Here is a 12,448-nt window from a genome sequence, read left to right on the forward strand (position 1 = left end):
ACCGGAGGGCGTAAATTACATGAATATCCATTTACTATGTGCCTTGTCTAAAACAGGGGAAAACAATCCATTCAAAATTCCGACATTCTTTTGAATTCTTTCTTTTTTTCTCTTTAGACAAAGTACAACGTTAATGGATTATCCAAACAAAAATAATGACTGGCTGGCTGATAACTGTTATAAATATCCTTGTACTTTTTTGGAATCAAATGTCCCATGTTCTATTCATTTAGGTAATTTTAATGTTGCCATTACCTTAATCTTTCTTTAGTTTTCACGATGACCCGCAACCTACATGCTCAGTGTGTGAAGATGCATGAAAAGAACATTAATGCAACATAACCATGAAGTTAGTACTCATATATGCTCAGAATGTTACATTCTGTAGAAAATAACACTCATTTAGAGACTGACGGTTTTACAGCAGGTGGCAAAATAGCAGATGCCATCTACAACAGCCTGGCAATTTACCTGCCCTATTTAGTGGTAGGGAACCACAGTGTTTACAATGTGGGACACTGCTGGTTGTGCCATCAGAAACTTCTCATCTGGTGGCCAGTGTGCAACTGGGCTGCCAGTTCATAATGATGGTTGTTTGCCCCAAGGTAAAAGAGGTTGACTTTCAATGGGTATCACTGTCCGGAGCAGTGGAATCAATAAATGGATCTGATGTCCAGTGATGAAAACACCCTACATGTGGGGGGTTGTTACGTTTTTCTTTTCCTGAAACAAGTCCATGCTTTGGGAGTTTGTTTCTGAGAACGAAAACCAAGGGGCATATTTATACTCTGTTTGCACCGAATTAGTGTCATTTTTTTTTACTCTAATTCGGTGCAAAACTAACTCCATATTTATACTTTGGTGCTAGACCCCTCTAGCACCAAATTTCTGGAGTTAAAGTCATTTTTTGAAAGTGGAGACCTACTTTGCCTTAATGAGATGCAAGGTAGGCGTTCCCGTGCAAAAAATGACTCTATGGCCTTAACGCCATATTTAGGGGCATATTTATACTCTGCGGCATATTTATACTCTGTTTGCACCGAATTAGTGTCATTTTTTTTTACTCTAATTCGGTGCAAAACTAACTCCATATTTATACTTTGGTGCTAGACCCATCTAGCACCAAGGCCCTGATTTAAACTTTTTTTGCACTGCATTAATGTCATTTTATGACACAAAAGAGGCGCAAACTTACAAAATATTGGCCCTTATTTATACTTTTTGCTGCAAAACTGCACTAACTCAGTTTTGCACCAAAAAATTTAGCACCGGCTTGCACCATTTTTGTGCACCAGCCGGGCACCATATTTATGGAATGGTGCAAGCCAGTGCAAAGGGTAGGCTAGAGTTTTAAAAAATGACTTTAGTCGGGTGGGGCTGGCAGTATGGAAGAAGAGGGTTTAGCACCAAAAAATGGCTTTAGGCAGGTTAGAGTAAAAAAAAATGACTCTAACCAGATTAGCGTCATTTTATGGTGCTAAACCTACCATGCCACATGACTCCTGCCTTAGAAAAGGCAGGAGTCATGCCCACCACCCCAGCGGCCAGCACAGAGGACAGGGTTCCCCTGGGCATGGCCATTGCACCCGGTGCCATGTATGGGGGCCCATTTCAGGGTCCCCTATGGCACTTTCAAGAATAAAATGCACTTACCTGTACTTACCTGGGATGGGGTCCCCCATCCTCGCAGTCCCTCTAGTGTGGGTGGGGGTGCCCCTAGGGCCTAGGGAGGGCACCTCTGGGCTTATTCCATGGTGTTCCACCATGGAAATAGGGCCACAGGTCCCCTAACACCTGCCCTGACCCAGGTCTTAAAAAATGGGGCAAAGCAAGCTTTGCCCCATTTTTTGACCCCTCCTCCCTCCCTTGCACCATTTTTACATGGGAGTATAAATATGATGTTAAGGCCATAGAGTCATTTTTTTGCACGGGAACGCCTACCTTGCATCTCATTAAGGCAAGGTAGGTTTCCACTTCCAAAAAATGACTTTAACTCCATAAATTTGGTGCTAGACGGGTCTAGCACCAAAGTATAAATATGGAGTTAGTTTTGCACTGAATTAGAGTTTTAAAAAAATGACGCTAATTCAGTGCAAACAGAGTATAAATATGCCCCTTAGCGTCAAAAAATGATGTTAATCTGCTCAGAATCATTTATTTTGACTCAAAACTGCCTAACGTCATTTTTTTTTAAGCTAGCCTACCCTTTGCACCGGCTTGCACCATTCCATAAATATGGTGCCCAGCTGGTGCTAAAAAATGGTGCAAGCCGGTGCAAAACTTTTTGGGGCAAAATTGCCTTAGTGCAGTTTTGCACCAAAAAGTATAAATAAGGCCCCAAATGCCATGTTAGTCAAAATTTATCTTGATGACATGATCAGCATTAGCAGCTATAAAAGTGTTTCTGCCATACTGGCAGAAGCCGTTTTGTCACAGAGTGCATACTGTGGGTTTAACTTTTCACCCTCTTAAACTTAGGGACTAATGTGACACTGGAAAGCACAATGTGCACCTACAATACCACTCTACAGCTTTAACGGAAATAATGTTTTGTTTTCTCTTTTAACTCTCATGCGTGTTTTTCTCTTTTAACTTTACTTTTTCTTAGGTCCTCAGCTCCTTTTTTCCTTTATTATTTATAAGTTTTTCTTGAAGTGCAGTAAATGCCTGTTGGCTCACACCTTCACCTGCAGTGAGAATAGTATCATTAGTAAGACTTTATGTAGGGGAAATTGCTAGCTTGGAGCTGATATTTATTCATCTTACTACCTTCTTCATTCCATGGTATTTCATTAGAAGAATACCAAATGTATTTCATTTTCAGCAGGAGGTACTTTCTACCCTTTGCCATGTTTCCAATGATTTTGAACTATCGTAACATGGTCCAGTGGTACTTACTGTCACTTCCGTTTTGTTCACATTTTACTGGTATTATGTGGTCCAGGATGGTATTTCCTCTCTACCACTGACAGCATCATTATCACTCATGAATCTATGTCATGTATTCACCAACAGTCCTAATGAAACCTAGGTTCATCTAGTTTCACTAAAGGCCTTGGAATCTGGGTCTGTCACTAAGTTTACTCATGATGCTGTGTGATGTTTCCTGATTTCATTCTACTTTGTCTGAGGTGAACCTAAACCCAACAACATTCACTGGAAGTCAGGATTTCCTGCTGTAGGACTCCCTTTGGATTGCAAATCTTACAACAGTAAATCATGTGTTAGTGGAGACATGTAACCCTCCCTATAGGTTTGAGGTTTGTGGATCCAAGACCGAGTAGCCATGAAAAAGGAGCAGGTGGGGGAAGTGGGGCTCAGAAGGGGAGAGTGTGGGACAGGGGTTGGGGCACACTAGGAACTGAATTGGATGTTGTTTGGAGCTTTATGGGTGTCATCTAACAAGCAGCACCAGCCAACTCATCACACCCTTGCATCAGCCTCCAAAACCACTAAACAGCAGAAATTGCTTCCCTCAGCTGCAAATGATAAATTAACCTGAAGCTTTATACTTTGTGGAGCTCACAAAGTTTTCAAACAAGAAATGTGAACTTGCAAGTTCGCCTACATCATAAATTCATGTTGCACTGCCTATGAGATGGATCTGAATGCAATAATCCACCTAGAGGGCAAAAGGATGCTCAGCCTGTGCCAAGTCACTGAACTGTATAGTTTATCATCTGTATATTGAGATTGGTATATTACGTATTTGACTACACCTACCTTCTTCAAAGTCAGAGAGCATGGAACTATTCATGAAGGCATTTATTACTCTGAGAAGTAGTACTCTTATAGCATCACTTCACAGACTCTTTAAGGACTTTCTGAACTAGCCCTAAATCATCTAAAATCAAAATATCTGGAGGATATTCATAAACAATTAGTATAGATAGAATAAATTATGTCTTCTTTGCAATTTTACTTGTATAACGTTTGTCATTTTTGGGGTTGATTCACAAAGGTGCTGATGAGTAAATGGAGAAGTACTTCTGTAATACGCCTTAATATACTCATCAGCTCCTTTGTGAATTATTTATCTGGAAATGTTTACATAATGCATTGTCACTCCTATTAGAGTCTCTTGGCGAAAAGAGATACAGCTGACCAAGGTGGAATTGGGAGCTTATTAATGACTATGATAGACCCTGGTGTTTATGGTCTTCCTAAAATGTAACAATGATGGTAGACAATGAATTTCAATGGGAATTGGACTCCAAGTGATTACTCCCAGAATCCGAAAGGAGCAGCCTACCCATTTCTTGTATTTAAGAAAGAGAACCTTGAGGATTTATTTAGAAGCCAATCTTAAATTACAAGAAAGAATATATCTTATCGTTTTGTTTTTTTGTGAAGAGGGTAGGAGTTCCATTGTTATAGATCATGTACATGATGCAGAAGGTTTAAAGATTAAACACTTCCTTATAGACAGCCTATGGTGTTGATATGGTGGGTAGCCACTGATTTCAATTTGCTTATGCCACAGATGGACTTGACATTTTGGAAGTTTTGCAATTTATTTATCACTTTAAGAGGTAGCCCCAAATTTTCAGAGTTGGCATAATCAAGGTACGATTGAACAAAAGTCTATTGTGTCAAAGGCTGTGGAGAAAACATGAAGTATTAGTACTCCTGATCCTTTGCTCTCTATGATATATCTGAGATATATTGGCCCGTATTTATACTTTTTTTAGCGCCGCATTTGCGCCGCTTTTTGACGGCTAACGGCGCAAACCTACAAAATACAATGGTATTTTGCAAGTTTGCGCCGTTTTTGCGTCAAAAAACGACGCAAATGCGGCGCTAAAAAAAGTATAAATACGGGCCATTGTTTTTCTCTCTATAATGATGAAGTTGATTGGTTGATACATTTAACATCAATTTGGAGAAATAAGGCAGTAAGGATATCAATAGATGTGTGGCTGCCTCCATTTATATCTGTTCCACCAGGAAGACTAGTGGCCATATTTATCAACCAGTTTGCGTCGCTCTTACAACATGCAGCATGGTTCAGAGTGACGCCAACTTTATGTGACATTTATGAAGCTATGCAGGGCCACCTTGTGAGGCCCCACGTGGCTCCGTGAATCTTGAGTAATGTAACCCTGCCCAAATCACTGTGTTACATTACTCTGCACCAGAGAGGTGTTTTCATGGATTTGGATGCATAACCAGATTTACAAGAACTTATAAACCTGGGAATGTGCTAAAAAGATATGCCTCCCAGGAGAGACATAACGAGGTTAAATATGTTTATTTCTCCTTGTGTTTCCCTCTTTCTATGTGTGCTGCATTCTGCAGCACACATAGAAAGAGGAAAAAAGCCTCTCATGATTGCTTTTGTGTCCTGCACAAAAACAATCCTGCATGCAAATCACCATATTGCAAGAGTGCCTGCATTAGTGCTAGGCTGAAGAGGGCTCTTGCACGGGGGAAAGGACAGAAATGCACTTTATGGGATAAATACAGCTCATTCCTGTCTTTTCCCTGTGATGCAGGGCAACGCAGCGAGGTGACTTGCTATGATGCCCTGCACCACAAAGCTCATAAATTTGGACCAAGAAGGCTAGACTGCTCAAAGCAAAAATGGCTGTTATAGTAAAACTAGAAGAACCATTTAATTTGTTATTCAACCCCAATTCGTTTATAGTGTCAGTCAGAAAGTATAGAAAAATGCAGAGTTTTTAACTTTACTGTAATGACTTATAGTGTGTGCATTATCAACAGGTTTCTGCTGATCACTATTAATTTTAGAAAGATAGCCGTGTGGCAAATCCCCCCCAGAGGCAGCCAACCCCCGCCGCGTATGACCAAAGGTCATGCACGGTGTGGAGTTGGCCACAGGGCCTGGCTTCCTATCCCACCACTCCTTTCTCTTCCCTCCAGAAGCTGTGTTCTCAGCTTCCCAGTGCTGCTCTGACAGGCTTTCACAAAACCCAGCAAGAGCAGCCTTGAAATCTTTTATAGTGTACCAATAGTGGTTATCAAGTCCTCTTATCAACTGTTGCTATGTTATAGCAGTGGATTATTGGATTTAGAATGCATAATATTAACAAGAGCAACAACAAGAACAATAATAACGATAATAATAATAATAGTAATAATAATAATAATAATAATAATAATAATAATAATAATAATAATAATAATAATGTGTCAATATTAACATCATCATGGTAACACAAGTAGTATTATTAATGGCCATTTTTAGACTGCTTATCCTGTCTACCTGTGTAAGCTGTTTTTTTTATAGCTCTTGGTGTTACCCGCCTTAATACTTCCTATTTGGTTAACCTCGCAGTTGTGTAAGGTAGATGTGTTCCAACCCGCATGGGGATCTATAAATTGCAAGGAGATTTATCCAGCATTTTAAAGAATTTGCTATGTTATTTTTGAAGTTTTCATGGAAACAATACTTGCCTAATGATGTTTTTATTTTTTTATAATTACATCTGACATACCCTGTTCTGATAATATTTGGCCCTAAAGTTTCTAAAGAGTATTTACATTGTTACTTTCACTGTTTTGGGCTTGGTGATTACGCAGTATACCTCAGTACTGCAAAGTCAGAAAGAGTCAGTGAAGTAACTGAAATAAACATCCTCACGTTCAAGTACATTTCAGACTGTCCATTTGCTGTCCTGAGAGAACATAACTCTGTCTCGTTTTATTTCTTGCCTCCCGGGCGTCAAGGTCACAGGTATAAAAATTATCTGCTTGCTTGTCCTTCTGGAATTAAATAAAAGACATTGATCTGTCTCTCCAACATAATAAAACACTCCAAACAACCTCGCTATCAAAGTTAGTTGCAATACATGGACATATTTCATTCGAAATTTCTAATTTACTTCAATAAGTGCACAGCCCATGCCTCCTTTTTTAATAAACAAAATCCATTTGATGGAGGCTAATATATATTGAGTAGGTTTGGAGTAATGTGTAGCCCTTCCATAGTTGACCAGGAAGATATACAGCATTTAGATAGTGTTCAGCTCTGAAAACATTACTGATTTGTTTGTTCTGCTATGAGAACAAGTTCCAAATCATAAACATTTTGTGGTTAGCTCAAGTTATAGGTCCGCGGTAGAGTGGTGTTTGGTGCTGTTTTCTGATGTATCATGATAGTGGCTTCCTGATAGTGTTATTCTTAGTTATATGCAGTGCTTAATTTGTAAAAAATTAAAATAAGTGCCAGGGCCACCCTCAGGAGGCCACTGTAGTTTGCACCACCCATTGCTCCTGCCAGCGTTGCCAATGACAGTACCAACACAACTACTCTCCATCATCCTCCTACCGGTGTGTCAATTCCAACTATTCCATGGCCTCAAAGTCATAAGAATGGCTTGGGCAGCGGGTGTCATTTTAATTTGCAGTGAATTAATAAACTACTGCTCTTGTGCTCATCTCTAAATTGGGCATACAGTGCCACCATATGCCAGACTGTCATGAGTGCTGGTGCCAAACCCAGAAACCACTGGCTCAAATTAAGCACTGTTTATATGTAAGTAAATAGAGAGAGAGATGAGGTACAACAAAGCAACACAACACTATAATGCAACAGCATAATAAAACACTGCAATAACAGCAACACAAACATACACAATAGCATAACACTACAACTGAAAATAATACATTAACAACACAAAACAACAAAATAACACAATAACAGCACAATGATACAATTGTGGTTGTTGATATTTTTGTTGGTGATGTTGACGTTATGAAGGTGTGTTGTTTTGCTGTGTCGAATTGAAGTGTTTTTTCTTCCTTTATAGATTTTAACACACTTTATCTGCAGTTTTAATCAAAAGTAGCCCATTCCAGCAGCGACCCATTGACAATAAAATCACCACTGCCAAATATGCTGATGTACTGCTGATGGAGTGTTATAGCTCTGCTTGAGGTCAAAGCCCATGGTTTGAAATGTAATTTCTGTGCTACTTTTCTCTTTTCTGTGCAGTTTTTGAACCAGCAAGTTTCGTTGTTCATATTTAAAGTCAGCAACGCTATTTAGTATTATTTTGCATATATTGTAAACGTGTGATAATTTTCCCTTTAGACATTGTGATTTCCTACTGCAAAACAACACTGGTATTCTTAAATTAAAATACAGAAATCAAGAATACCCTTTCTTTGTGTAGCAGGCTGTTAAATATAGCCTCGGTGCAAATTAACACTGCACTGGAAGTTAATAGAAAGCACAATGAACTCTAAATCCCCGGGGTAATTCCTTTCCACCATAAAGACAGCAATAATCATCACCCCCCAACTCCGAATCATGCTGACCTTCTTTACAATATTTTTATATCTAACTAATTATGTATTTCAAGCAATTACTCACTGCCAGCAGGGTTTGAATTAAAGTGAAATCAAACACTGCTTAGACCATATATATATATATATATATATATATATATATATATATATCTCCAGAGTATAATTAGAGCTAATTGTAGGTCTATATAAAAAAAATACTTAACCTGAAGACAATAGGGCCCATATTTATACTTTTTGACGCAAAACTGCGCCAACGCAGTTTTGCGCCAAAAAAATTAGCGCCGGCTAACGCCATTCTGAAGCGCCATGCGGGCGCCGTATTTATTGAATGACGTTAGCCGGCGTTAGCCGCCGGCGCTGTCTGGTGTGCGTTAAAAAAAACGACGTACACCAGGCAGCGCCGGCGTAGGGGGAAAATGGCGTATGGGCGTCCACAAATGGTGCAAGTCAGGCTGAGGCAAAAAAATTGCCTCAACCCGATTTGCGCCATTTTTTTACGACGCCCAACCCCCATTGAAATGACTCCTGTCTTAGCAAAGACAGGAGTCATGCCCCCTTGCCCAATGGCCATGCCCAGGGGACTTCTGTCCCCTGGGCATGGTCATTGGGCATAGTGGCATGTAGGGGGACACAAATCAGGCCCCCCTATGCCACAAAAAAAAATAAAAAAAATACTTACCTGAACTTACCTTAATGTCCCTGGGATGGGTCCCTCCAGCCTTGGGTGTCCTCCTGGGGTGGGCAAGGGTGACAGGGGGGGTCCCTGTGGGCATGGGAGGGCACCTCTGGGCTCCTTCAGAGCCCACAGGTCCCTTAACGCCTGCCCTGACCCAGGCGTTAAAATCCGGCGCTAATGCGGGTTTTTTAGACCCGCCCACTCCCGGGCGTCACTTTTGCCCTGGAGTATAAATACGACGCATATGCATCGGAGTCATTTTTTAAGACGGGAATGCCTACCTTGCATATCATTAACGCAAGGAAGGTGTTCACGCAAAAAAATTACGCTAACTCCATGAACTTTGGCGCTAGACGCGTCTAACGCCAAAGTATAAATATGGAGTTAGTTTTGCGTCGAATTTGCGTCGAAAAAAACGACGCAAATTCGGCACAAACGGAGTATAAATATGCCCCTAGGTTTTTCATTCCTGGCTTCAAAAGCAGATATTAAAATAACATTTCATAATGTCACATAATATAATTTCATAATTAACAATCTTTCATGACAGAACGTCAGGTGGCGTTTAAAATAGTTACCCAGAGGGAGTTCTTATCACCGCTTGGCCTGCTGTTGGCGGAATGTCCGAAGTTAGCATCTTAAATGTTGTACTCTTTCCTGCTCCGTTGACCCCAAGTAGTCCAAAACACTAATGAAAAAAACAAATGTGAACACCTTAAAGAAAAACAAGGTGCTAAAATAATTTCATGACTATCTTTCAAAAATTGATGGCTAGTGACATTTGTTGTGAGCCATAAATACTGCCTCTGAAATGCAGCGAGCCTGGCTTTCTTTATGGCAGTTGAAGGTGTTTTCAGCCAAATAATTAATTTGCAGGACAATTGTAAAGTAAAGGTGCGAAAGATAAAGGTGCTTAAAAGCCACAAGTTTTAAAAATGAACTCTTGAAATGCTTAAGCTCTTTTCTTGGTAGAGGTGTGCCTCTGGTACCCCTACGGAGGAACACACGGCCGTGGCACACATCAATGCCATGGAACTCCAAAATATACATACATTACCGCCATTATTGCAGGGCTTGCACTATCAAGTTGGACAGTATGTTACATCAAGGCACAGAATAGGCCCGAATAATCTCCACAATGCCCATCTTTTCAACAGTGGTCAGTGCCATCAAGTAATGGATGCCTACAATATGCCAACAATCTCACTATTTTTGCGGTATAATAAGAATGGTAGGCCACACTGTAATAATGCAGGCGCCCAACAAACGTCCACACCAGCACCATGGAAGACTGTTTTAAGACCGTATTCTCTCTCTCTCTGCTTTCTGCTGCTTTGTGACCCTTGCTTACAGTTCCTGTGATATGGCAGGCAGACTGTGCCTAGTATATAAGGAGAAACAGGGCTTGTCATGAATTTCTGGGCGTTGGCATATAATGCTTTGCTGTTAAGCTTCATGAACTATTAGACCCCACATGCAAAAGGGTTCTGTGTCAGTTCTGAAAAACTATAATCTCTGCTAACAAGATCGGATGAGAGTGAACTGCTGTTCTCTGAGACATGCATAGTTTGAAGCATTCCCTTTTATACTCGTAAAACACAATAAAGCATTGACTTAAATTCTATTTTCTTAGTTAAACGATTAATTCACAATTCTATTATAGATACATGATTTCAATAGTTCGTTTACGTATATAACAATTTTTCTAAAATGTTTGTGTAAAGCTGGACCCCTTTTGAAACACATTTAAAATATAGGGCTTTTAGCCAAGATGGGTTTGTCAGATAGCCATTCTCACACAGAAGTACAATATAAACATTGCATACCCTTACTTTATCAATCGTTTACGACAAATTAAAAGCTAGTGATGAAACGTTGGGACTGATTCATTAAGGTATTTATGAGAAAATGAATTAGTACTCCTGTAACACTACTTTACATTTTCAAAATGCTTCTGTGAACTTGCGCCAAAAACATATAAAATACAAATAAAAAAAAACGTATCCTCTTCGCACTTTCAATATTAAGGAATTAGAGATGTGGACTGAGTTAATAAAGCATACATGAGTACATGAAGGAGTACTACAGGAGCATTACTGCATGTTAGCTTCTTTCTGTACATAATAACTAGTACTACAACCTATAACATGTGGAATCTTTTAATACTGACATACTGACAAATAACCTAATCAGCTTTGATAGACAATGACTGAAAACATACTACTGTACATTTTGCATTCCATACACAAGACCTTGTATGCAATACAATAAGTATTCAAAGTAAGAAAATCATATATCACCTCGCCTCTTGGTATGCCCAAGCTAATGTCATTGACAGCAACAGTTTTCTTATTAAAGCGTTTGTAGCATTTCCTTAGGTTGTATAGCATGAGGATATCTTTTCCAGTGTACCCAGCAAAGACTCGCACTCGCTCCGCTTCCACATCTTGATCTCCAGATGGACTTATCATCCTGTGGACTGAAGGTCGGCCTCTGAAAAAGTAAATGAGAGCTTGACTCCAAGGAAAGAAATCAACAAACTTCAATTTCTATTTTAGAAGTATAAGCTTAGAGTGAAATTTATTAAGAAGTGAAAGAAATTAACTTCAACAGAACCAGCTTCCACAATCAATTGCATTGTTTGATGGGGTGGGTATCTCAAAACAAAGTTCAGGTTTGCAAAGACAATGAACACATGTGAAAGCATATGCAACATTACTGACATGCTTCTTTGTCATGTGCTTCATGGATTTGTTCAAATCCTGTATAATGATAACAAAAAAATGTGTAACATGCTTCAGTAGTAGTGAAAATTCTTCGTAGGAGGGTAACTCCTCATCCTCTGAATTGCCTCATTTTTTGAAATTGAAGAAGAAATCAATTTAATCAAAATGAATAAATATGAATGAAACCTGAAGCTAAAACACATCATAGACAGGTACCCCAAACAATCTCTGTCCAGAAAGAATGCGCTTATGATCCTGCAGGCAACTATGATATCTATAGAGGTGTCTTGGATGCCTGGAGCATGATTTTGAACGCCTCATCCTATTCTCCTAACCATCTAGTTTAGGATATTAGAAGTGCACATGTGATGTTTTGTCAGGAAGGCACATTATGTTCATAATGGGATATGTTTGGTTCTTTCCAAATTACTTTGTAAGCATTTGAAGGTTCAAAATATTTAGTAAACATCTCCATATCTCCAGACTGAATGCTCTACTCTTTTAGTTACAACACTGGAATGGTGAGTGTCACGTTTTAAGACCAAAGCAATCTCCAGACCTCTGACATCTCACCCAGTGAGAAAAGAACCACATGAAGGCACCCACAAATATTTGACATTGTTACCATTTCTTAAGATTAGTACATGTTTTATAAAAGAAAAAGGTCAAAAGGTTTTATTCTAGTGAAGCTGATATCACCAACATCCAGAGTCCCCCAACCAACAAGCTTTAAAGTCTCCCTGAGGGGACTGAATCTTTAACAAAGAAGTTA

At 39.5% G+C, this 12,448-nt stretch overlaps 1 protein-coding gene across 1 annotated transcript in view; it reads right to left on the bottom strand.

Moving 5' to 3' along the window:
* ABCA13 (ATP binding cassette subfamily A member 13) overlaps positions 1-12,448 on the bottom strand; it is a 2,435,905-nt gene that overhangs the window by 496,846 nt on the left and 1,926,611 nt on the right. The window contains exons 45-46 of the mRNA XM_069216941.1: positions 11,251-11,443; positions 9,529-9,638 (exon numbers count right to left, since the gene is read on the bottom strand). Of these exons, the coding sequence (XP_069073042.1) occupies positions 9,529-9,638; positions 11,251-11,443 (303 nt within the window). The remainder of the gene's footprint in view (positions 1-9,528; positions 9,639-11,250; positions 11,444-12,448) is intronic.

This window comes from Pleurodeles waltl, chromosome 2_1 (genome assembly GCF_031143425.1).
Source record: "Pleurodeles waltl isolate 20211129_DDA chromosome 2_1, aPleWal1.hap1.20221129, whole genome shotgun sequence".
NCBI classification, from domain to species: domain Eukaryota; kingdom Metazoa; phylum Chordata; class Amphibia; order Caudata; family Salamandridae; genus Pleurodeles; species Pleurodeles waltl.